Here is a 24,268-nt window from a genome sequence, read left to right as displayed (position 1 = left end):
GGATATAAATCTTATGTGCGCCTAGAGATCAGTCACACACATAAGCCGACAAATTATAAATAGTATCATCATAAGTGTTTATTACATCAGGAATAATAAGACAGAGTCTTCACATAAATATAGCGGAAGTATAAAGAAAATATCTCTCACGGAAGCTCCATATCACAGGGATGTCAACTGGTTGACCACAAGTCTAGTAATCCTCAGGAAAGTCATCATTACCATAGCCATCTGTTACCAATCTAGGATGTTTATCCAAATAATGAAAATAAATAAGCGTAAGTACATGTCATACTCAACAAGTGTACCCTGGGCTTTATGAGGCTCAAAAGGCTTAACACAGGTTTAGCAGCATTCAGCTTTTAATTGTTACAATTTTAGCATAAGAGTAGCAACAAGTTGTTTCAATCCCAAAGTAAAACACATGATCAATGTAAACATGAATAATGAATAGCATAAACGGATAATTCTTAGTGATCATCTATTCCATAAGGGTTTCAAGGCCGCTCGTGACCGTGAGCACGGCTGATATACTAGTTTTAAACTATGCAGAGGTTATACACTTTCACTATGAGTCGTGATTTATCCTTTCGCCCGAGGTCGTGAGCCCCTTAACCCACTACCCAGGAAAGTTGACAGTGTTCACTATGAAGCCTTTCAAAGGTTCGTCTAACAAGTTAGGGCCATTAGATTCACTCGGCAAACAGATGTAGAGCCCCCCTTCCCGATGGCACATTGACGTGCAGCCTATACTCATGGGGACAGAGGTCGCACTATAACCGATTCGACAAGCCATTCTTACGCCAATAAAGGTAACCGCTAACAAGCTAGAAAAGATCTTCATACTGAGCTAAAGCCACAGCCATATAGCCCTCACAGCTGTACTATAAGTTTCGGATGATCACTTACAGATAGGTCCTTAGGGAGAGGAATCTGAAGCATTTAGAAAGTAGTTAAATACTCCAGCCCCCTGTTTCCAAGTTGCTAAAAAGTCATATTTTAATGTTTATTGCATATACCATTAGTCAAGTTACAAGATCATGATTTAATTGAGCACTAGCAAAGCTACCAAATGCATATCCCATAGGAGACAAGGTATACGTTCAATTCTAGGGAATCTCTATCAAGGTGACATATGCAACATGAATTAAATGTATTAAAGTTGATAGGAAACAATGATAATCCCATGCTATACTTACCTTGAACAAAGTGCTCCTACTGATCCTACTCGTCAAAGTAGTACTCTTGTTCACCCACGAATTCCTCACCGTCTATACTCGATAATCACAACAACATACAAGCATCTAGAAGTAATCATGCATAGCAAACAAATCTATAGATGAGAACGGTACACCAATTAGCATAAAATCAAGATGAAAAGTTTGTAAAACAAATCTACGTCTCACTACGAACACACAGACGTGAAGATCACAAAAATCAGAGCTAAAACAAAGAAGTTATGATTTAAACAAGATTTCCTTAAGTAAAATAATAGATTAAATCTAATCTCAAATTTTAAAAGTTGAAAACATACTTAACAGTAGTATGAACATGTAGATTATGGAATTACGAATCTAACGCAAGTGAAACGGATCAAATCGGAGTTAAAACAGAGATTTTATGGCCTACAGAAGATAGTGGCAGTCTTGTAAATAGATAAAACTTGATTTTCGAATTTAAAATAATTAAAATCTGATTTTAAACCGAAATAAGGACTACGGGCATGACAACGAAGAAATACAGGGGCTCTTTAACAAAATTGCAGGGACGACGGGTTAAGATCTAAATAATTGTAAGGGCCTTTTTGCAAAATGATAGGCGAAGGGGTATCTTCTAATATGGGCCCTTGATCTAAGATTGAACGGCTCAAAGTGATTGGGAGGGATGGGGTTGCCGGAGCGGCGCTGTGCGCGGGTGGCGCCATGGTTGGAATCGGCCTGACCTCGCCGGAGTTCATCAAATCGGCGACTCCGATCACCGTTGGACACGGGAAAGGCACGTGAAGCAAGAGGAGAACGAGGCAAACACGATGGAGGGGATTAGGGTGGCGGAGATGGCTCGAGGGTGACGTGGCGCTAGATAGGGCGGCTCGAGCTCGCCGGAGTGATTGGGGAAAGCGGGTAGGGCTTCGATTAAGCTCGAGTTATGGCTCTGGGAGCTATCTTGGGCCATGGCGAACTCACCTAGGCGATCAATTGCAACTAAAAACGAGTAGAGGCTGCGGGCAGCGGGCTATGGCGGCAGCGAAGCTATGGCGGCGCGGGGAAAGTCAGAACAAAGGGAGAAAGGGGGATTAAAGGGGTTCGGCATAGTCACGAAGTCCACGCGAAGCTCATAGATGAGCATACCTTGAAGATGGATCGGCTAATCGGCAAGGCGGCGACAAACTTCTTCTCGGCGACTCGGACGGCGGCGCTAGGGCACAGGACGGCTTGGTGGCTTGTTCTAGGGTTCGGTGAGGGTAGAGCGATGACGGGGCCTCAGTATTTATGAACCGCGCGGCGTAGAGAGCACGCCACCACGAGGGCTCGTAGCGGACTCGGCTGACAAGTGGGCCCGAATTGTCAGCAACAGGCGATAGGGAAATGGCACAGGCACGCTACCAAATGGGCCACGGGCGAAACTGGGCTGCGGGGAGAGGAGAGCAGCACGGCCGAAGCTGGCGCGCGGACGGAGCCGGGCCGACGGGACTGGGCCAACAGGCCAAATAGAGGGAGAGGGAAGAAAATCCTTTTCCTTTTCCTTTTCCAATTTTCCAACCCAATTTTGAATGCAATTTCAAATCAATTTAAATTTTGATTTCAAACCACACAATACGAAAATAATATGCAGCAGCATGAGTGCACATACAGATTTATAGACCTATATTTGATTTTAATTTTAACAAAGTTATTATTTTTCTAAATTTAAATGCTCACAAAATACATAATTAAATTATTTTCTCATATTTTAAAATCATGCAAATTTTAGGGTGTTACAATTATGCTCAACCCTCTCTTGCGGGCACCATTTGATAGTAATACGTCCTCCCAAGATCTAAGCAGTAAGCACTGCAGTTAATGTTATAGGGATATGACGCCTCCTGTAGGTTACTCTATCCGAAAGATAGATTGGGACGCCTCCATCGTTCCGAACTTTGCAGTTGCATACTCCCTCAGTCCAGTCCTAAATAACCGTCTTTTTTGCTTCATGAGAAACAACTTTAACTAAATATATATTAAAAAATATTAATATTTATGGTATAGAATTAATATCATTACATAGATCGTTGAATTTATTTTCATAATAAATTTATTTGAAGATACAAATATTGCACGTATTTTTTACAAATCCAGTCAAACTTATGGCACGGAAAAAAAAAAAAACAACAGTTTATTAGGGATGAATGGAGTATGCGCGTGCCTAAAGGTAGCTGTTGCGTGTGCAAATTGATACTTCTGAAATTGATGTCGTAAATGCTAGTTGTAGTAGTAGTTCTCATCACAAACCAGAAGTCAAAAATGGTCGCCTCCTGGGAAAGAACAACTCAGATATGGCACTTGAATTGTTTTGTTTGATTTCACCAAGTTCTTCCCAATTGCGTGGATCTTTCGGCTGTAATTCTAGTGATCCCTAGAAATGGCAATATATAAAGGATCGGTTTGGAAAGAAATCAAATTATATATGTGCACTGAATTAATTTTGTTTGATGTGACCTAGTTTGCTCCTTGTCCTTGTTCTTTTGCACAAGTGCGTGCGGTATTTTCTCCGAAGACGAGATATCCTCGTTGACTCGTCTTCTCAGGTCATGGGTGGAGTGTGCAAGTTTTTTTTTTCTCTTGTACTGTATTTGAACCCTTCAGAATGTACAATGGTTGTCATTGTTCGAGTCCCACTAGCTACTCAGGGCCTCATGTAAAATCGTGTTATTTCTGTGGATAACTACAAACTTGATTCCTTGAGCTAGCAGCAGCAGCCACAGGTCAATTGGAAAGAAGGAAAATCCAGCTGTAAATTTTATATCGTGAAACCAAAATGGGCTCCTGCATTTTGAACACCAATTTGTTTTTGCGCATCTCTGGATGCACTTGACGACTTGACGTTGCATTGGTGGATTGAACTCAGAAAGGGGAGGTGATTAGACAGGAAGGCGGTTTTCTTCCTTGTTTGTTTGGAAACGAACAAGAAAGCATTCAGCTATAGCTGCTGTCTGTGCCATGGGACAAATCTGGATAGGAGAGGGTAGTGGTGGTGGTGATCGTCCGCGACGAAGGCCCTGACTTTTCCAACACGTTGGACTCGGATCGCTCAAGGGCTGACTCCAAAACGGCACCACTTGACTTGTGTGCTACTCACAACAAATCCGTCCGGCTTTTGGAGTTTCACTGGGGCCAGAACACAAGGAAAATCAGGCCATGCGCAAGAATACAGTGCGTCGACAGCAGGTAATTCAGTGCTATCTCGGTTATAATTAAGTACTTTGTAGTTTTGATCTCAATTTGGAAGCGATAATGATAGGTAGCAGACGTCCGGAAGGACAGACGCCACTCATTTCCCGCATCCGCTCGTTCCTCCCGCCCCCTTCCCCAACCGCGGCATCTCCGCACCACGCAGCGACGCTCCTCTGCCAAGCCGTGCCCCGCTACCTCCCTCTCCCTTCTCCTGCTCCGGTGCGGCGGCGGCCCCGGCGCGAGTCCCTAGCGCCCCCCCCCCCCCCCCCTTCCTCGCGGCCACCCCGTTCCTCTTCTCCAGCCGGCCACCCCCGGCCTCAACTCTGGTGCGGGGACGGGCGCAACCACGGCGGCGGCCCCGCCGCGGGCGCAGATCCACCCCGGGCGCGTGGCCCCGCTCCGGCACGGGACGCACAGCGCAGCCTCCTCCTCCCCTATGTTCCTCGACCCCTGGCGGCTCCTACCCCCACCCCGGCGTCCTTCCTCCACACCCCGGCGGTGCCCCTCCCCCCACACCGGCGTCCTCCCCCACCGGGAGCCCCCAATGCCCGCAGATCCGGCGGCCATGTCGCTCCCTACGCTAGGATCTCTCTCCCCCCACCCTATGTTGCAATTGTATCTTTCAATTGTTTCAGAAGGTTCAAATGTATGTTGCAGTTAAATCATATGGATGTTGCAAAAGTAGATCGGAGGATGTTGCACCTTTTGTTGATATGTTGCGAGTGTTTCAAAGGATTGTTGCAAGCACATTGTTCAGAATATTTCACCTGTTTCTAGACGATGTTGCAATCGTTTCTGATCTGGATATTTTATATGATTCGCACAAGTGTTGCAATAATACGTTCCAAATGTTCCAGTTGCTTTTGTCTCATGTTGCAGCAATTGTTCCATGTTGTTGCAAGTATTTTTATTCGATCGTTCTTTCATATGCTTCACACCAATGTTGCAATAATATGTCCCAAATATTTCAGCTCCTTCAACCGAATGTTGCAGCAGTTGTTGCGTGTTGTTGCAAGTGTTCTATTTGAGCTTTTTATATTGTTCGGCCGGGGAGGGGCGAGTAGGGCAGACGGGGGCGCGTGGCTCGCCGGGGGCCTAGCGGACGGAGGTGCTGCGGGCAGGGGGCGCTGGGGCGTGCTCGTCGCGCGAGTGGGGCGGACGTGGCGGGCTGCGGGGCGAGCTGGGGGCGTGCGGACTGGGCCGGGGGCGCGCTGGTGGCGTGTGCGCGGGTCGGGAGCGGAAGCGAACGTGAGGGGTTAAGCGCTTTTGAGGTGCGTCGGACGTCCGGACACTAGATTAGTCGATTTGGAAGTGACGACCAAGCATATCGTCCTTATTGGCTGCGTAACCGTAGCATGTTATTCCGTCTTTAAAAAGATAATCAAAAGAAGCTCCCAGAAACGTCATAAAAATTAAAAAAAACATATATCACTGGTTCTTCAGTACGTACGAGTTGCTCATATTGTATCGTACCACCATCGACGAGGCCGTTCCGTGGTTTATTTGAAGTCTCTCAACAACTGGGCGAGTAGTAAACTTGGCACGACTGACCGAGTCCAGGTCTAGCGCTATCAGTAGCAGACTAGCAGCACAATGATGCACTTCACTCATCCATGCCAGATTGCCAGTTGAGGCGCTGTTCGATCTGCGAGGACCGAGTTTTTCTCCGCGCTAGCTTGTCTAGTTGTCTGGTAGTAGTGGTAGCGACACGCTTCCGGCCGTCGTTGTATGCATTTGATCGAGTCGCCGCCGCTCGGTAAATATGACGAACGAGATCAACAACGGATAAATGGCCCTGTAAACTGACTGCACCTCATCCGAAGACAATGCAAAATCACGCTGCGCAGAAGCAGCAGCAGCCTGTTGGTAGCATATTTCTTTTGTTGCCCGCGTACGTTGGTTGCCCGCTGCTGACTTTGGGCGCTGCAAATTGCCGCTGCTGGGGCAGAGAGCCCCGTCGTCGCTCGATCTCCGACGACTCATCCATCCACCAAGACTTGTATTCTCACGCGTGTGCTACTGCAGAAGCCGAGCGGGAGGGCTGCCATGTGCTTGGCTTGGGTTGGGTAGGAGCAGGACTCGCTTAATCAATGTATGCGCCCCCCACCCGTCCGTAGTATGACACCAAGTCTTGTAGAGGCGTTCGGTGCGCCACTTCGGGCGTGTTTGGCACAGATTCGCCCAGCTCCGGCTCCGGCCTTACATTTCTACTGTAGCGAATATTCACTGGAGCTGGATTTCTCTCTTCTCCCTGTCACGGAGCCACGTAGGAGAGTTAAGGCTCTCTTTGGCGCAGCTCCGGGAGGCTCTGGCTCCTCCACCGTGGCACTGTAGGTGCACTGTAATGACACTGTAGCAGGAGCCGTTTCGGAAATCGAGACAGAAAATGAACCGGAAAGAGACGAAGCCGATGAGCCACGATTTGTAGCGGGAGCCGTGCCAAACGAGCCCTAGATCCGGCTCCAATGAATGGTGAAATAGGAGGCGGGAGCCGGAGCTGCTCGAATCTATGCCAAACGGGCCCTACTCCGCATAACCGAGTCGCAGGCGCAGCAGCATGCACGCGGCACGCCCATGTGGCCAGGTACACGCCCATGTGACGCTGTCATGGAGACGAAGGTGAGGAGGAGGCCCTTGATTGCAGGCGACGACGCCATCTCATTCAAAATCTCCAATCATGATTCCAGTTTTTTTTTAAAAAAAATAAATACAAGGAATGCACACTGAACTTATACGCTGATGACTGATGATGGACTAGTAACAGTCCATTCCTGCGTACCATACGGCATGTGGGGGATAATGCGCCGACGAACGACGTGTGTCACGCCGGCGATTGGAAATTTTGTGTCAAGTGCAAGTAATCTCATCTTAATCCACTATATATTATAAGATCGTTGAAAATAAAAAACCCACATTCAAGACTCAAGAGGCTATACAGATTGTAGCATTTATTTAGAAAAGAGCATACACGCCGTTCCAGTATTTTTTGCTGGTCAAGTAACTTAGATTAAACCAAACAGCTTCTGCCTAATACAATTAATAAATAGTAAAATCAGAATAATAAATTTTAAAAAAATATCAATTTGATTTATTTATGAGTTTGGAAATACAAAAATCTAAATATAGAGTCCATGTAAAACAAGATTAATGAAGGAAAAAAATCAATAGTTTCATCCAAACTAAACGGAGAAAAAGTACCAAAATGAATATTTCCTTTGTCCCAAAAAATACACATCTTATTTTACGAGGAGTCATTGTTTAAACTATGATTAGATTTATAGAAAATAGTATCAATATTCGTATCTCCAAACTTGCTTATATAAAAATACATTCTATAATCTAATGATACTTACTCCCACCCTCCCGTAAATTTTGCATTTCTAGAGTTCAAATTTGTTCCACAAATTTTGCTATTCTAGGCTATTACATTAAGTGGGACCCACACTAGACCCTGCACGCCATCTGCTCTTTCTCAGGTCACGGATGATGTCTCTCGAACGCAAAAAATAAAAATAAAAAATCGACCGACAGCCAAACCACATGCATTATAAATAGTAGTTTTTTATATATATTGGGTAAAACTTTCAAAAAAATTAACTAAAGTGCGATGACGTTCTTGTGAAGACGGAGAGCAACTCTAAGAGATTCTTTATATCCTTCCTAATTTATAAAAATAGACTTTGGTAAAAAAAAATACCCTCCAACATCTCTTTAAATGATCTCCAAATATAGACATTATATATTTCGGATTTCTAGCTAGCCAAATATAGAGAGTGAGTATGACTCCCTAGCGTACAAGATATAGAAAAGCTGCGGGAGGATACGAAGATATATAAAAGTAATTTTTATTCAAATGACTTTTTAAATGGTGATTTAGAGAGTAAATTTTAATGGGATGGAACTATCCCTGGGCAGGAATTCTCTAACCGATCAAGCCCTAAAAGAAAAGGAAAGCACACACTGAGCTCCTGCTCTGGTTTTACTGACCGATGATGGACTACTAACAGTACGTTCCCGCGTAAACCGTACCATACGGCGTGCCGGGATGTCGCTCACGGCAGCGCTTGAAAATTTCGGTGCCAACTGTCAAGTTCATAAGCAATCTGATCTTTAGTTCGATTTATTATTCCCGTGAAACAAAGAAGATATGGTTTTCCATTTGCGCAGCCTATTCAGAGCTACTACAAGAACATACCATACCAGGATGATCTCGTTAGCAGTATCAATCAGCCACAATCTATTGCTTTTATCTAACTGACATATGCGTCCGGTCATTTATATAGCCCTGGTTTAGTTCCAGGAATTTGGATTTTGGGGCTACTGTAGCACGTTCATTTTTATTTGGCAAATAGTGTTCAAACATGGACTAATTAGGCTCAAAACGTTCGTCTCGTAATTTCCCACCAAACTGTGCAATTAGTTTTTCTTTTCGTCTACATTTAATGCTCCATGCATGGGCCGCAAACATTCGATGTGACAGGTACTGTAGCAACTTTTTGGAAGTTAGGGTGAAACTAAACAAGGGCATATAGGAAGAGTTCCTTTTTGCTACGGTGGTGATCTTGTTCGTGCATGACCGGGCAATACTTACAGGCTTCATTGAATGGCACAGCAGGCCAGACCAGGTTGCAATACCTGTTAGTGTGCGTTTAGTTCCTAAAATTTCCCCAAAAGTACTGTAGCCCGGAAGGAACCCAAAAAGTGTGCACTGTAACTTTTCATGGGTTGTTTAGTTGCCAAAATATGGAAAAGCACTGTACATCATTTAATGGCCTCCATGCAGGTTATTAATGGCATGCATGCATGACGATGCATGCAAGTCCAGACAGGAGAGGTGCCTTCTTCTCATCAGCACAGCAAACAACACTTATGCTCAGCAAACCGACAATTATTGAGAAACAAATCAAATGCCAAATGTTCACCCAGCAATGGTTCTGGGACAAAAAATTACAGTTACACAGTCGCCTCAAACAGACGACCAAATCATGTTCGATTAGCCAAACCGATTGCGATGGATTCCCGAAATGCATTCATAAACTCAGAATCTGAACCGCTTGGAGGAATTGTTTCCGGCTGATCAGCATAGGCTTCTGCCGGCACATAGTTTTCACCCCGGTCACAGCGATCAAAGTGCATGTCCCCTATGCCACTCACCCTTATGAAGTTATGCAGTGCACAACATGCAACAATGATTTGACTTTGTATATGGGGGGCATAACTAGGGACTTCTTTCATCATCCGCCACTTCATTTTCAACACTCCAAATGACCTTTCTATGACATTCCTAAGTAAAGAATGTGCATAATTGAAGATCTCAGTTTTACCTTGGGGTTCTGGTGCCTATCGGTACTCCTGCAGGTGGTACTTTGTTCCCTTGTACGGTGCAAGATAACCTGGTCTGTTAGCGTACCCCGAGTCCACAAGGTAATATTTGCCTACACCATCCAAACAATAGTTAGTGTCATGAACTTCAACTAGTATGCACAAAAGCAGAACCAACTAATTGTATACTTGTTGGTGGATGTGGAAACACGTTGGTATATGTTGTTGTCGCATCATTGAAGACCCTCATGTCATGCACTGAACCCGGCCAGCCAGCCAGGATGAATGTAAATCGCATGTCGAAGTCACACACAGCCAAGACATTCTGTGTTGTCATCCCCTTGCGGCATAGGTGCTGCACAAACTTATCACTAGGCACCACACAGGGGACATGAGTCCCATCTATAGCCCCTATACAATCCTTGAAGTAGGGATAGAACCTAGGATTTGTTAGCCTATCATGCATAGTGCTGAAATTTGGGTCATTGGGCGTAATGATGTCAGCAGCAAGCTTGATAACAGACTTCAACACCCTGTGAAACATGCTATGAACAGTCCCCAATGACCTCTCAAACATGTCCTCTGCTTGCCTAACAGATTGTGGAGCCCCCACCATCCATAGAAACATCCCAAGAGCCTTAATAGATACTGATTTGCTACTAGATTTGAGGCCATATGATTCTACCAAAAGTCCATGCAGCCTAAGGAACATATCAGGGCTCATTCTGAACATGTTATAACAGGCCTTCCTATTTCCTAGTTTACTATGTACCCATTCCAAACCAGTAATGGTTGGTTGCCTATACTCTGACCTTGACAAGTGCTTGTCAATGTGGTAGGCATACTGGTACATACCGTACAGGAAAGCATCGTCATCATCATCGGCCTCCATCCACTCACTGATGAACTCTTCGAAATCATCCTCATATGAAGCTTGCCTCGATGACATCAGTCCCGTGCCTATTGATTGCACATCCTCCTGTCAAAATGATAAACAGTTGCAATCAGTTTTCAACATCAACTAGCCAACAAGAGCATGCATCCCTATTTGAACTGACTGATGCCAGTTACTCGAACTCATGCACTACATACATCAACAGATAACAGTCATATCCAATCATACTACAATTAAGCAATTCAAGTGTTCGACAGGACAAACTTAGTTCAATGACAAATGACACCCACCACACCTCACATAGTTGAAATGACATAACAAATTAACTACGTAGACAACTTAAGAAAATAAGGTCTAGGGGAGGACCCCGATGTATTGCTTAATCGTCAGCATCCTTCCTTGGGGTGAGGAGTTTATGAAGAAGTTAATCACAGGCTCACTCTGCACGATCTTGAGCACGGCCATCCATTCCGCTGGGGTCTCTTTAGTTGCCCCACACTGTCTTGCCAACTGTAGCACTAGTTCAACCTTCCTCTCCAACGCCTTGGACTGGTTCTCAATTTTTTGGTTCCTCTCTTGCCACATGGCTGTCATCCTCTCTAGCCTCTGCCTTGAAATATCATTGTGTTCCTTCATGTGACCATCCATGGTCCTGACAGCGGGGCTCTTGGACCTCTTGCTCGGGCTGGAGGCAGTTGTGCTGGTGCTGCTCGCCCTCTTTGTGCCGACACTAAGTGGCGTGAGTTGGTCATCTTGCTCTTCATTGGAGTCCTCATCTAAACTGTCCACGTCAACTGTGTTGCTTTATGCAGGACAGAACGAAGTTGAGCCATCAACAGCGGTGCTGGCGAACATCCGGTCCAAATCATCCAAGTACGAAGGCCAACCATCCTTGAGCTTCTTCCACTCAGGGTGTCCCTGAATAACCGGTACAGGTCAATCATCGAATATTAACATTTTAACGGTAATTGATTGAACATAAGTTTGATTACGTACCACCGTACGGGATTCCCACCGACCATCAGTTGCAAGGATGGAGCCATCCTCTCTCCTGCCTAAGCTAGAGGCTTTCCGGAGGTCGTTTATAAAATGCCATAAATGCTTGAGCTGCCGTAACTTACTTTTGAACTGGTCCTTGTCATGAACCAAGTTTGTAGCTGCATAATACCTTGCAATCAGATCTCTCCACCCCGACTTGGTCATCGAGCCACGGACACAGTTGCCACTGTCAATTTGGTGGCACCAGATCTGGCAAAACTTGCTGATATTGGGCTCAGACCAGTTTCCCCTGTCGTTAGCCTAAACGATTTGATAAAACATGATTTCACACCCATAAACAAGCAAATACTCCGAAATATGCAACTGATCATTGTATTAACTAACTGGAATCACTGTTCGCCTACACGGCCGTGTAGCCCGTGTACACGCCGTGTACACGCTACACGGTGGTGCGCCGTTTCCGTCCGTTTCCGTTTAATCGTCCGTTTACCCCGTTTAATTGACCATTTAGCCCGTTTAATTGACCGTTTAGCCCGAATAATAGCTAAACGGTAGGTGACCGACTGTTTACCGTTTAGCGTTTAGGAAAACACTGACTGGAATGACATATTTTTTGTGTAATGATCTAAAAAGCAATGAAGGAAAAAATAATATATTTGCTATAATGATCTAAAAAGCAATGACATAGGTACTGATCATTGTATTAAGTAACTGGAACTAAACAAACCACATTTACTCATCGTGCTAGTATCTGAAAATGAACAAAGAACTGTTATTGACCATTCTAATAACTAAATCTGAGGTAAACTTTCTGACATTAGGCTGCACACATAGATGCAAAGGGAAAGAGTGCAACGAAGAAGATGGGTGAGGACAAGTATCGGGATGTGACCCACGGGGGTAGCATGAATCGGGTGCACGATGTCGTCGTCCACGTCTGGGACACCCCCGCGACGCCGGCGACGGCGTCCCCTACCTCCGGCGGAGAAGACTGATGCAGAGGCGCGGCCACGATGGACGCGCGGCACGCGGTCGCCTCCTACAGCTTTTGATGTGGCGCGCCCTCCCGTGCCGTCACCTCCTTCTCCAAAGCCGCCGCTGCGAGGCTGCTCGAAGTTGAGGTTCCGCCGCCGTGGAACACGGACGGGAGGCGGACCCATCTGGCTACCACCAGGGTCGGACCGAAGGTCGGCATCGTAGCCGTCCATGGCAGCCCATCCAGCGCCGTCGCTGAGGTCCAGGGACTCCAGCCCCCAGCGGTGAGGGTTCACGCCGGTGGACCTCGTGTACGGTGGCGGCGGGTCGGTGAAGCCCTCGTACAACGACGACCCGAGAAGCGGATTCGCCCCCGCCAGGAAGTCCCACGTGCCGTCGTTGCTGTCGGAGCCGCCGTCGAAGTTCGCGTTGCCGCCGCCGTTGAAGCCGTCGTCATTGTAGCCGTCCATCTACGAAGCCACGGCTGTGCAGCCCCCACGGAGCGCGTAGATCTACCGGCTGCGCTGCTGGATCTAGGCGGGCGCGTGCGCTAGCTGAGACGGCGAGCGGCGGGACCGCCGAGGGGAGAGGCGTGCGGGGGAGAGCAGGGCTAGGGTTGAGGAATGGAGGGGTGGTGCCTGCCGACGCTGTTCGACGCGTTTTTGCGGCTGCTGTTGGGCCTCAGGCTAGAAAACATACACGGGAAGCTTTTCACCCCCGTTTAGTTCCAACATCCAAAATCGCCCATTCCCGAAATTCGTGGGGCAACTAAACACGGGCTTAGATTTCCTTTTCTGCAGCATCTCCTTCACTAGACTACTAGTAGTAGTAGATAGGTGGCGGTGGTCAAACAAGTCAGCGGCCAGAGTAATCCCAGCCTGTGCCGCCCGCGCTTGCCGTGCCTGCCTTCGGCTAGAAGCAAGCAAATGAATTTGCTGGAGAAATCGGCGATCACCGTCGCGTGTCCTCCGTCGTCCGTGCGTGTTTAGCTGACAAAAGGCGCCGTTCTCTTCACCCCCGTTTTCAAAACTGACAAAACTGACTGATGCCGGTGTTTAATTAAGTCCCAGCGATGACGCGTTTGGTTGGTAGCTGTCATATGGCTCTAACCTGTACTTGCCTGGCGGTTTCCAACGGGCAACTTGTTTAGCCGCTAAGCCTTTAGCTGGGTGACTGCCGGTCGCCTGAGAGGGCGAAGACGGCCAAACGGGCGTACTCATGCGTGCCAGAAGCTTTAACTTACACTGGGCACTGACACTCTGTGAATCGAAGTATCACATCCAAAAAACAATAATGTGCGGAGCCCGAACATGCGCGCCACGGGTTTGCGCCCGAACTGGCCCGTTTCGGCGCGGAGGCATGCATGATGCAATGCGCGCAAAACCAAATGGATCGGGGCAAAAAGGGAAGCGGATTGAGTGACAGCGTAACTTTCGTATCATCCCAGCCCTCCAAGTGCGATCGGAAGGTTGTCCTTTATCTCATCCCAGGGGACCATATGTCAGTGTGTGCAGCCGCAGAATCGCCGGCTTCGTCAAGTTCTCTTTCGCGGAGCCTCGCGGCGACGGCGGCCTCGTCGCCCTACGCGACGCCGCACCACGCCTGCGCCCCCACGGCATCCTGCCGGACCCGCTCTTCCAGCTCCGCCGCGCGGCCTCCAGCTGAGCCTCCGCCTCCCACACTGCGGCAAGACGCAGCAGCAGGCACGGTGCCAACCGCCTAGGGCGCGGCCGTGACGTGCCGGAGCTTCGTCCTCTCACCTTCGCGGAGCTTCATCCCGTATCCGCTCGTCTCGTTGCCGGCCGCCGCCGCGCCCGCTCGTCTCGTTGCGGCCACCGTCGTGCCCGCTCGTCGCTTTACCGTCCGCCACCGCCGCAGTACTTCTACGTCGACCTCGTCGTCGCTCGATGCGGCCGCGCTGGACGCGCCCTGCCATGGCTGCCAAGCCGCTCCTGCGCCTGCCACCACAATGAAACGAAAGATAGACGGTTCGTTTGACCGTGGCCTGTCGTAAACGATCGTAAATTTTCAGCCGAAATAGTATTTTTCTCTCACACAAATCAGTCAGCAGTACTTTTTCATGAACCAGCAACGATACGAACCAGCCAACCGAACAGGCTGTCTTCACGAACCAGCAACGATACGAACCAGCAACAATACAGAACTTGACGAAGCCGGCGACCCTGCGGCTGCACACATCAGCAGTGACTGACATATGGTCCCCTCTGATGAGGTGAAGGACAACCTTCCGATCGCACTTGGAGGGCTGGGATGATGCGAAAGTTACGTTGTGACTCACTGAATCCGCGTCCGGCAAAAAGCGCCTCTCTTTTTCCCCGAAATACATAGCCGAACGTGCTGTTCTGCCACTTCTTTGAAATACTGTCCGCGACAACGACCACCACGAGTCTGGCCGCCGGGGACAGTGGATGCCGGCATACGCTGGGAAGCCTGGGCGTTTGCCTGATGGATCGAGCATTCGAGCTGCTTGCTTTGGTTTTCATTCACTGGCCTCCTGTCCTCCGCCAAGTTTATTCTTTTTTTCTACACACAATTTTTTCTTATTTCTGCGTCTTTTACATAAAACTGAACTGATTCACGACCTGACTATGGTGCAATTCTAACTCTATTTTTAATCTCATTTTTCAAGTTCGACAAATTTTATAAAAAAATAGTATAAATATTTATATAATACAAAACAACAATACTAATAAACATATACTATTCCATAACTAATCTAATACTCCCCTGTCCCAAAAAGAATGTCATCATCTAGTTTAAATCTTATCTCAAAATAAATGTACATTTTTGGGAGATGGGCTTTCTAGGTAGGATCCTGTTGTTTGGAGATGAGCTTTCTAGGTAGGACCTACTAATAAAAATGCACCACATACAATTAGAAAATCAAGGAATACTCTAAATAGTTCAATTGCTTTTGAGCATTGGTGTGCGGGGAGAAGGATATAGGAGGGGTACATGTGTAATTTCACACTTCCTTGAAAAATGAGATTTACAAACTTTTTGAGACGGGGGAGTAACATACTTCTCCGGTCCCAAATTATAAGACGTTTTGACTTTCTAGATACAGTGTATTTCTAAGTGCATAGATAAGCTATTTTTTTATAATTTAGAATATAGGGAGCAATTTGGTATCATAGATATTGCTTTATTTTTTTTTATGATTTGATCAGACTCAAAATGGTTTGACTTGGTCCTATACTAGAATAGCAATATTTACTGGACAAGGAAGTAGTTGTCAAGAAAAAAAACATATTTAAAAATTCTAAAATAAGAAAGTGCACTAGCAAAAAAATAATATGTAATTTGCTGGTGTGCTAGATACCTACCTGATAAAACTCTACCTGCCAATGGATGCTATTAAAAAACGAGCAATATTATTTTTGTTTAACAAAAGAGCGCTTGGGTCTAGAGGACTCTCATCACAGGGTTTCATATTCGGCTTGTTCGACTTTTTTTTTCAGCCGGAACAGTATTTTTCTCTTACCACAATTCAGCGGGAACAGTGTTTTTCAGCCAAGTTTCAAACCAGCGAACGGGGCCAGTGTGGTTTTGCTACCAAAGAACGTCTCTGCCATATTATGGCCTTGTTTTGAAGATAATGCTTGTGCTTTCCAACGTACTTGAAATGAACTGGCATAATAATAAGTATAGAGGCCAGCCGCCCAGCCCACAGCAGGAACAGGCAGGCACGAAGCCAGCGGTGGGGCTAGGGGGGCTCTAGCCCCCCCTACCCATCCTGCGCACGTGGAGCCTCCTTAAGCCTTTCCTTAAAATTTTATGCATATATGTATCAGGTAGGAGGGGCTAAGGTTAAGAGAAGATAAAAAAACCTCTATTCTTTTGTTTCAGCCCCTCCTAAATTTTTTTCTGGCTTCGTCACTGGGAACAGGGTTCGTTTACTTGCGCCCTGTTCGCTTGGGCTTGTTTGGTTTATAGACCATACTTTTTCAGCTAACGAACAGTATTTTTCTTTCACACCAAATCAGCCAACAATACTTTCAGTCGTGACTTATCAGCCAAACAAGCCTAAACAAACAGGGCGTTGACTAGTTTTCGCTGGCTTTGAGGTGTACTTGGCGCCCATCTCTAATGTTCCTTCGCTCAAACACGACACCAAAAGGCAGTCTTGAGTCTTGACAGATTCCTCTTTCAGAAAATGCAAAGCTAAGACGCAACTCAAAAAAGCGTTTCTATTGACTGCCTTTCTGAAAGACTTGTTCAATGGAGATTTTCTTGATTTAGCTAAATAACGAGTTTCAAACGAGCAACTAATTTTATGATACATGACCGTAAATAGAAATATCAAACAGAAATTTTCTCCCGAGACATGTGGTGCAAAATATCCAATTATTATTTTGTACTGCCGCCGCCTGTCAAGTAGGAGTAGTTTTTACTATGCAAACGTTGTCTTGCCCTAATGGATTTAACAGCTAACACGAAGCAAAAAAACCAAAATAAAAGGAGAGTAAATGCTGGGAACCAATTTGTGTCCTTTGCTACTCAATCCACTACATTTTCATAAGAAGTTCTATACATAGATATACTGTCATCCTGTAAACTGCGTGAATGGAAAGTCACAGCCTCACAGGATAAAGACATCGTACGCGGAGAAAAAGACCACACACGGTAGTTCACATGATCCATCATCATTTGATCATACAGCCTCTTATCAAAAGAAGGGGGGAAAAAAAAGGGAAGCGACAAAAGATAATACTCGTACTACAGGCAAAGCACATCATCAGCTTACACGACGCATCCTGCAGCCAGAGACGAGCGAGATGCCCCTATCATTACATCTCATCTTAGAGGGGATCCTCCTCATCACCATCATCTCAGCTCCAAATCCAACCTGAACAACAGGCTGACGAGCGTGAGCTGGAGCCTGCTGCCCAAACGGGAACGGCCAAACCCCAAACATGGCCACATTCACACCAACCTCTCCTAACCGAAACAGCCAAGCCAAAAAGATAAACAAAAGAGCCAAAAGGTAAGGGATTTATTTAAAAACATCCTCCAATAGGTATTTTGAATTTAACATGATCTACTTTTATAGTATCTGATTTATTAATTAAAGAAATAGGCCTAACACGACACGATCTTGTGCTTAGGTCTCATCGGCGCCTTGTAGGGATATGTCATCGCGATACCAGAACTCTAAAATTGTGTCATTTTTTTTTTCCTTAAACTCGATTTGGGTCTCATATTCATCCAAACGGATGTGAGCCCGCAAGTCAGCTCTGTCTCTTATCTCCCACCTCCACGGTCAGCTCGCCGACGTGCCGTTATTTGCTCCAGCTGCAGCAGCAGCGGCTTGCCCATGCGCCGGTGGCACTGCGCTGTGGCGGCGGCTGCTCGCCTGCCTGTGCGCGGCGGCGGGGCGCGCCCTATCCGCTGCTGCTCGCCCGTGCCTGGTCCAATGACCCGACGGGCCAGTGCGCGCCGGCGAGCTGCTGGAGCTGGCGCGTGCTCAAGCGGACTGCGTCCTCGGTGCCAACTGCAGGTGCCCATATCGCCTGCAACCTGCTGCATCCGGCCGCTGGGTGCTCAAGCTGCTTACTGCGCAGTGCCCACATCGCTGCGTGCCTCCTTCCTGTTCCCGACGCATGCCAGCACGCCAGCCAAAAGCACGTACGCGCCGCTTTCGCGCGGATCGCACGGCATGGCCTCGCTCGCCGCGTGCACACGCAACGGCGTCGCCGTGTAGCCGAGACCAGAGAGCAGCGTGCTCCACACGGCCGCGTCCGAGGTCCGACGCCATCGATCGACCGGATCGCGTCTTCGGCATGCGACCGTTGCGGCGGAGTGCGGGCCGCCCGCAGAGCGCCTGCTTGCATCCGTAGGAACAGGTGCGTGCCCTAGGGAAGCTCGCCGTGGTCACAGCTGCGGTCCACGGAGACGACAAGCAGCAGCCGCCGCCGCCGGGCGAGCAGCAGACGCCACCGCTGCCGCTGCCGCTGCTGCAGCTTCTGCATAGGGCGCGCGGGCGACTCGCCGCCGCCGCCGCGCACAAGCGGGGCAGCAGCCGCAGCGTGAGGAAGAAGACGACTGTTTCCAAATCAACCCCTCATGAATTTTATAAATATTTTTGTATATTTTTTGTGTCTATGTGATTTTATATATAATCACTCCTAATCTTCTATTTCGATGAATCAAGTCTTATCTCGTTACACATGCACGAATCCAAACCCGTTTGGATAAATATATCCAAACAAAGTTAAAAACCTAAATAATATACTTTTTAAGTTGAGGAACTGAGACGATACACCCTCACCAGCCTATTCACTTGCTCATATACAATCGTGAATTATAAGCTAAAATAATATTTTTTTCTCACACCAAACCAATTAGCAATAAATAATTCACGATCATTTACGGCCTGCCCAACAGCCTTTATACTCTTTAATAAGCAAGATGGCCGATGCCTCCAGCATGAGGACGAACAAAGACCAATAGCCTGTTTACTTAGAGTAAGGTTAATAATATAGTCGGTTTGCTGGTGGTAAAGTTTCTTGTAGGCTTCTTTCAGTCCACCCATACAGTAGTTAGCTCTTTACAGTTAATACATATCCCACTTGTCTTTCTCATAGACTTTTTTGATTCTTGTGCCCAAGCCGGCCATAAGCTTACAGCCCGCTTCTTCTCTCTCTTCTCCTCTCTCCTCCACCTCAACATTTAGTTGGCTTACAGCCTGCTATTATACTTACTCTTATTAATTTCAGCCATAACTTATCATTAATGATACATTATTTTTCTTTGACGACCAACCAGCACACCAAGGGGCCGTTTGGTATGGCTCCAGGGCAGCTCCGACTCCGGCTGGCACACCGACACGGAACACTGTAGCAGTACTGTAGCTCGGAGCTGTTTTTCTCTCCCCCACCTTTTTCCTCTCACTGTAGCACGGCTACTGTTTACGGAGCCGGTGAAGCTCGATTTTTTGGCTTCTCCCTGACACGCTACAGTATATGAACAGTACAGGAGCCGAAGCATCCCGGAGCGGTACAAACGGGGCCCAACCCATAAACATACGAGCGAACGGGCTGCAGCTCTCCGCCGCACCTCTCGCCCGTCCCGGGTCTCCCCTCCTCGGCCAGCGAGCCACTGCCACGCGCCCACGCCCATGAACAAGAAGCAGCAGCCACCACGGCACCACCCCACCACAAACGGCTATAATTAGACGGTTGCCGGAATCCCCTCGTCTCGCATCGCATCTCAGCAATTCCCCTCTTCAACACCTCCTCGCACAGTTACCCTTTGCGCTCCCACCCCCATCCGCTCCCCCGAAATCACCACCGCGCCCCGCGTCTCGCCCACGCTCACGCTCGCAAAGGAGGAAGGAGAGGAGGCCCGGACCGAGACGCGAACGCGCGGACCCCTCGAGGGCGAGGACGCGCACACAGCCACCGGCCCGGCGCCTGCGGCTGCCGGCGGCGAGGTTCGGGCTCTGCTCCCGGCGACCGGGGAGAGGGCGGAGGAGCCGATCGTGCGCGCCATTGGGCCCGCGCTGGGAAGCGGCACGCGCGTGCCGTCTTGACACGCTCCGCTCCCCTCCCGGCCGCGGCGGCGGGCGTGGTGCTCCTGCGCCTTTGGGCAGGCTCCTGCTTGTCTGTCTGTGATTCTCCTGCGTCCTCAGCGCCATGGAGGCCGGCTACTGCAACCGCAAGAAGACCGATGGCATCTGCGACAGCGAGGTGAGGCCCCGCTCCTGCTCTCCAGCCACACAGATCTGTCCCTTTCTCGACCAACGCCCGCGTGGACTCCCCAGCGGATCGCCGGGTCCGCCGGGGGAGCCAGCCACACGGTCGTGGCGGTGCCTGTATTTTCCTATTCCACGCTGCTTAAACGCGTATTCGCTCCACGCTGAGCCGCTTGCTTGCTTGCCTCGACCTTTTGATCGCTCTCCAATTGCTCGTGTTCGCGCAGCTATTTTGCCAATCGCAGCAGCGGGTTCCTGTTGTGGATTGGGGTACCCTCGAGATTTCCTCTGCCTGCGGGATTGCATATGTGCTCGCTTAATCGCTTCCGCGGCAGGCACCTTTCGTCTGCCGCGGGTGCTGGGGGATTAGGTGATGCAAAAGAAAGAAACTGGGGCGCCTGGATGCTTCCTGTTGCGCTAGAATCTCTCCCACCTGGATGAACCGGGTCGTCCGGCACAGTCCCGGAATCTGTCTTTCCTTTCCCTGTAAAAGTTCCCTGCTTTTTTGAACAATTCCCGATTGGTTCCCGTGCAGTAGATGGTGAGGTTCATGCCGCAAAAGTAATTTTACAGACTGTTCTTTCCTTCCTTTATATTATTATTAAATAAAATATAAAAATATGATTAGCTGTTTGCTTTCCTGTTGGTGGATCCGCGCCAGCCTGTCACTGATAGAGATAATTATTATTTTTAAAAGAGAAAATGCGCATATTCCACCAGACCATCGGTTACTTCTTTATAATAATCTAATATACTGTACATGCATTATTTTGATGGCCTTTAACACAGCTGCACACTCACGGCGCGGCGGACATTTTAGAAGCTCGTGCTCTCAACCTACAGTAGTTTGTGATGGCTGTGATGTTCCCTATGTTCAGCCGTTGGCTTCATGGTGGCATGGTGCTATGTCAGTAGGGTGTCCAATTTTTTATCTGTCTACCAGCAAATGGTCATACGCTCATGTAGCCTATTCAGGGGGCCTATTCAGGGGGTGGTCGGTTATTTGGTCGCTCCTAAAAATTTATGTCACATCAAATGTTTAGAGCATTAAATATAGATTAATTAAAAAATCAATTACATAGATGGAGGCTAATTTTCGAGATGAATTTTTAAGCCTAATTAATCTGTCATTAGCATATGTTTACTGTAGCAACACGTTGTCAAATCATGGACTAATTAGGCTTAAAAGATTCGTCTCGCAAATTAGTCGCAAGTTATGCAATTAGTTTCGTAATTAGTCTGTATTTAATACTCCATGTATATGTCCAAACATTCGATGTGACAGGAATTTTAAAAGGAGGTGTAGTAACCAAACATGCCCTTATTTGGCATTCTCATGTTTTGCCCTGTTCGCTTCATCCCTACTTTTCAACTTCTTTTTTAGTCGGAAGAGTGTTTTCCTCTCCCACAAATTAGCCGAAACAGTATTTTGGCTTTGTTTTTTCAGAGAAGCGAACATGACCTTTACTAAAATTAATTTGCCCCCCACCCCTTTTTTTTTTTGCCAATGCCTCTGGCTGCAATGCACTAGGTTTCATCGTTTTTTAACCTTCCGTGGTTTCCTGCTGCAATAGTGATCTCCTGACTCTTGATTATGGAATGATCAGTGCTGTTTCAGAATACAGTTCATTGTAACAGTCGCATCTTGTAGCTCTCCAGTTAACTTTTAGTTTAATTTGTGCCTTGTTCTGATGTGTATTGGTGCATGCTGATTTCTTATTTGCTCCCTGATATTATTTGCAGCTTGGTTCAAAGTCAGTCCTGAGCATGTCAAGGCTGAAGTGCGCACTGCGGGGATTTGATCTGAGGGTTCTCTTGATTCTACTGATTGGTGTGCCAATTCTGATCTTTGCCATATATGTGCATGGCCAGAAGGTGACTTACTTCCTCCGACCAATCTGGGAAAAGCCCCCGGAGCCCTTCACAATACTCCCTCACTACTATCATGAAAATGTCTCGATGGACAACCTCTGCAAGTTGCATGGATGGAAAGTCAGGGAGGCTCCACGCCGTGTCTTTGATGCTGTGCTCTTCAGCAATGAGCTTGACATTCTTGATATCCGTTGGCACGAGCTTAGCCCGTATGTGTCAGAATTTGTGCTGCTCGAGTCCAATTCAACCTTCACTGGCATAAAGAAGGACCTTCACTTCAAGGAAAACCGCCAGCGGTTTGACTTCGCTGAATCACGGTTGACCTATGGTATGATAGGTGGAAGGTTTGTGAAGGGAGAAAACCCATTTGTTGAGGAATCATATCAAAGGGTTGCTCTTGACCAGCTGATTAAGATTGCAGGCATCACGGATGATGACCTGTTGATCATGTCTGATGTTGATGAGATCCCAAGTGGCCATACCATCAACCTCCTGAGATGGTGCGATGACATTCCTGAGATACTCCATCTCCAGCTCAGGAACTATCTCTACTCATTCCAGTTTTTACTTGATGACAAGAGCTGGAGGGCTTCAGTACACAGATACAGAGCTGGAAAGACGAGGTATGCACATTTCCGGCAAACAGATGAACTTCTGGCTGATTCAGGGTGGCACTGCAGCTTCTGCTTCCGCTACATAAATGATTTCATCTTCAAGATGAAAGCCTACAGCCACGTTGATCGGATCAGATTCAAGTACTTCCTAAACCCGAAGAGGATTCAGCACGTGATTTGCGAAGGTGCTGATCTTTTCGACATGCTTCCTGAAGAATACACATTCCAAGAGATCATTGCCAAGCTGGGGCCTATTCCAAGTACATTCTCTGCTGTTCATCTCCCTGCCTATCTGCTGGAGCAAAATGATCGATTCAGATATCTTCTTCCAGGCAACTGCATCAGAGAGAGTGGCTAGGCAGTTGCTACTGTATACAACATGACCTGAGGCGCACGGACATCGCTCGCAGATGTCTGTCCCCCGCACTGGAGGAGCGCCCTGCCGTGGCGGGGTTGTATCTGATACGATTGGCTGACTTAGTTGAGTGATCGCTTGGCTGGTGGGGTTGAGTTCATATTGAGATTTTGTACCGTGTAATTGAAACCATGGAAGGCCTGACAGCAGCATAGGGCATGCTTTGATCGCGGCTGCGTTCTTGTTTTGCAGAGGAGCTCAGCAGTGTGTGTGTGCTTTTATACCACCTGAGTTTTTATTCATTGCTTCCATGATTGATATATGAACTCAAAACTACTGTAGATCTCATACCGAGCGACATTCAGATTCTTTCCTTTTTCTTTGCTCTCGCCTTGTGATGTACATTGCCATTCACTTACCCTAGTTACCTGAGTCAGACAGTATATGCTTTCATTCCAGTTTCTGATTATTGATTGACAGCGGCTCTGTATCATAATAATTCTCTGGGACGTCATCTGTTTGCTGTTATTCAAAACGCCGTGATGTAAACGATTCTTACTGATGTCTCGCAATTCAAACTTTGGTCCCACATAAAGGCAAGCTGGTTGATCTCCAAGCGAAAAAAGGTGCTCTTTTTATGGTCGTTGCTGGTTGGTAAGATATGCGTAGTGTCAATCCTGTCCAGTTTGGCAGGTTGAAGTTGGGTAATCCAATATCCATCTTGAGAGAGAGGTTTGTGCATTTGCGAAGGATTTGTTTGTTTGATTGTGCTGAGCGAGCGACCCGTGCCGTGAGAGGCGGGGCATGTGTGTGTGCGCCTCGATGGAGCTGAGCTGGTGGGAACAGGCTGTTGTTGTCGGGCGTCCTTATCAGCCGGCTTATCTTATCCGCCGGCTTTAATACGAGCCGAAGAGGCCCGCTGGTCGTGTTTGTGGCTTGTAGCCCTGGAAACAGCCTTCCTGTGGTGCGGGTGCGGCCCTACGCGTCTTGCTGCTGACTCGCTGTGCCCTGTGCCTGCATTGCACGTTCCTCAACAGTGGTCCAGCCGTCCAGCTGAGGGAGATTATCAAAGGTTTCGATTCTTTCATA

General features: G+C 47.5%; 1 protein-coding gene and 1 pseudogene across 1 annotated transcript; one reads left to right on the top strand and one right to left on the bottom strand.

Annotated features, from left to right (window-relative positions):
• Positions 1 to 9,413: 9,413 nt before the first annotated feature.
• LOC136470236 (uncharacterized) lies at positions 9,414 to 13,091 on the bottom strand (annotated as a pseudogene).
• A 6,577-nt stretch (positions 13,092 to 19,668) lies between these two features.
• Positions 19,669 to 23,622, top strand: LOC136477617 (uncharacterized). Its single transcript, XM_066475828.1, has 2 exons — positions 19,669 to 20,333; positions 22,082 to 23,622. The coding sequence occupies exons 1-2, from the start codon at positions 20,280 to 20,282 to the stop codon at positions 23,180 to 23,182; spliced, it is 1,155 nt and encodes a 384-aa protein (XP_066331925.1). The 5' UTR covers positions 19,669 to 20,279; the 3' UTR covers positions 23,183 to 23,622.
• Positions 23,623 to 24,268: the final 646 nt, after the last annotated feature.

This window comes from Miscanthus floridulus, chromosome 8, assembly GCF_019320115.1.
Source record: "Miscanthus floridulus cultivar M001 chromosome 8, ASM1932011v1, whole genome shotgun sequence".
Taxonomy (NCBI): domain Eukaryota; kingdom Viridiplantae; phylum Streptophyta; class Magnoliopsida; order Poales; family Poaceae; genus Miscanthus; species Miscanthus floridulus.
The sequence above is the reverse complement of the archived record's forward strand: the minus strand, read 5'-3'. Positions and strand labels throughout refer to the sequence as shown.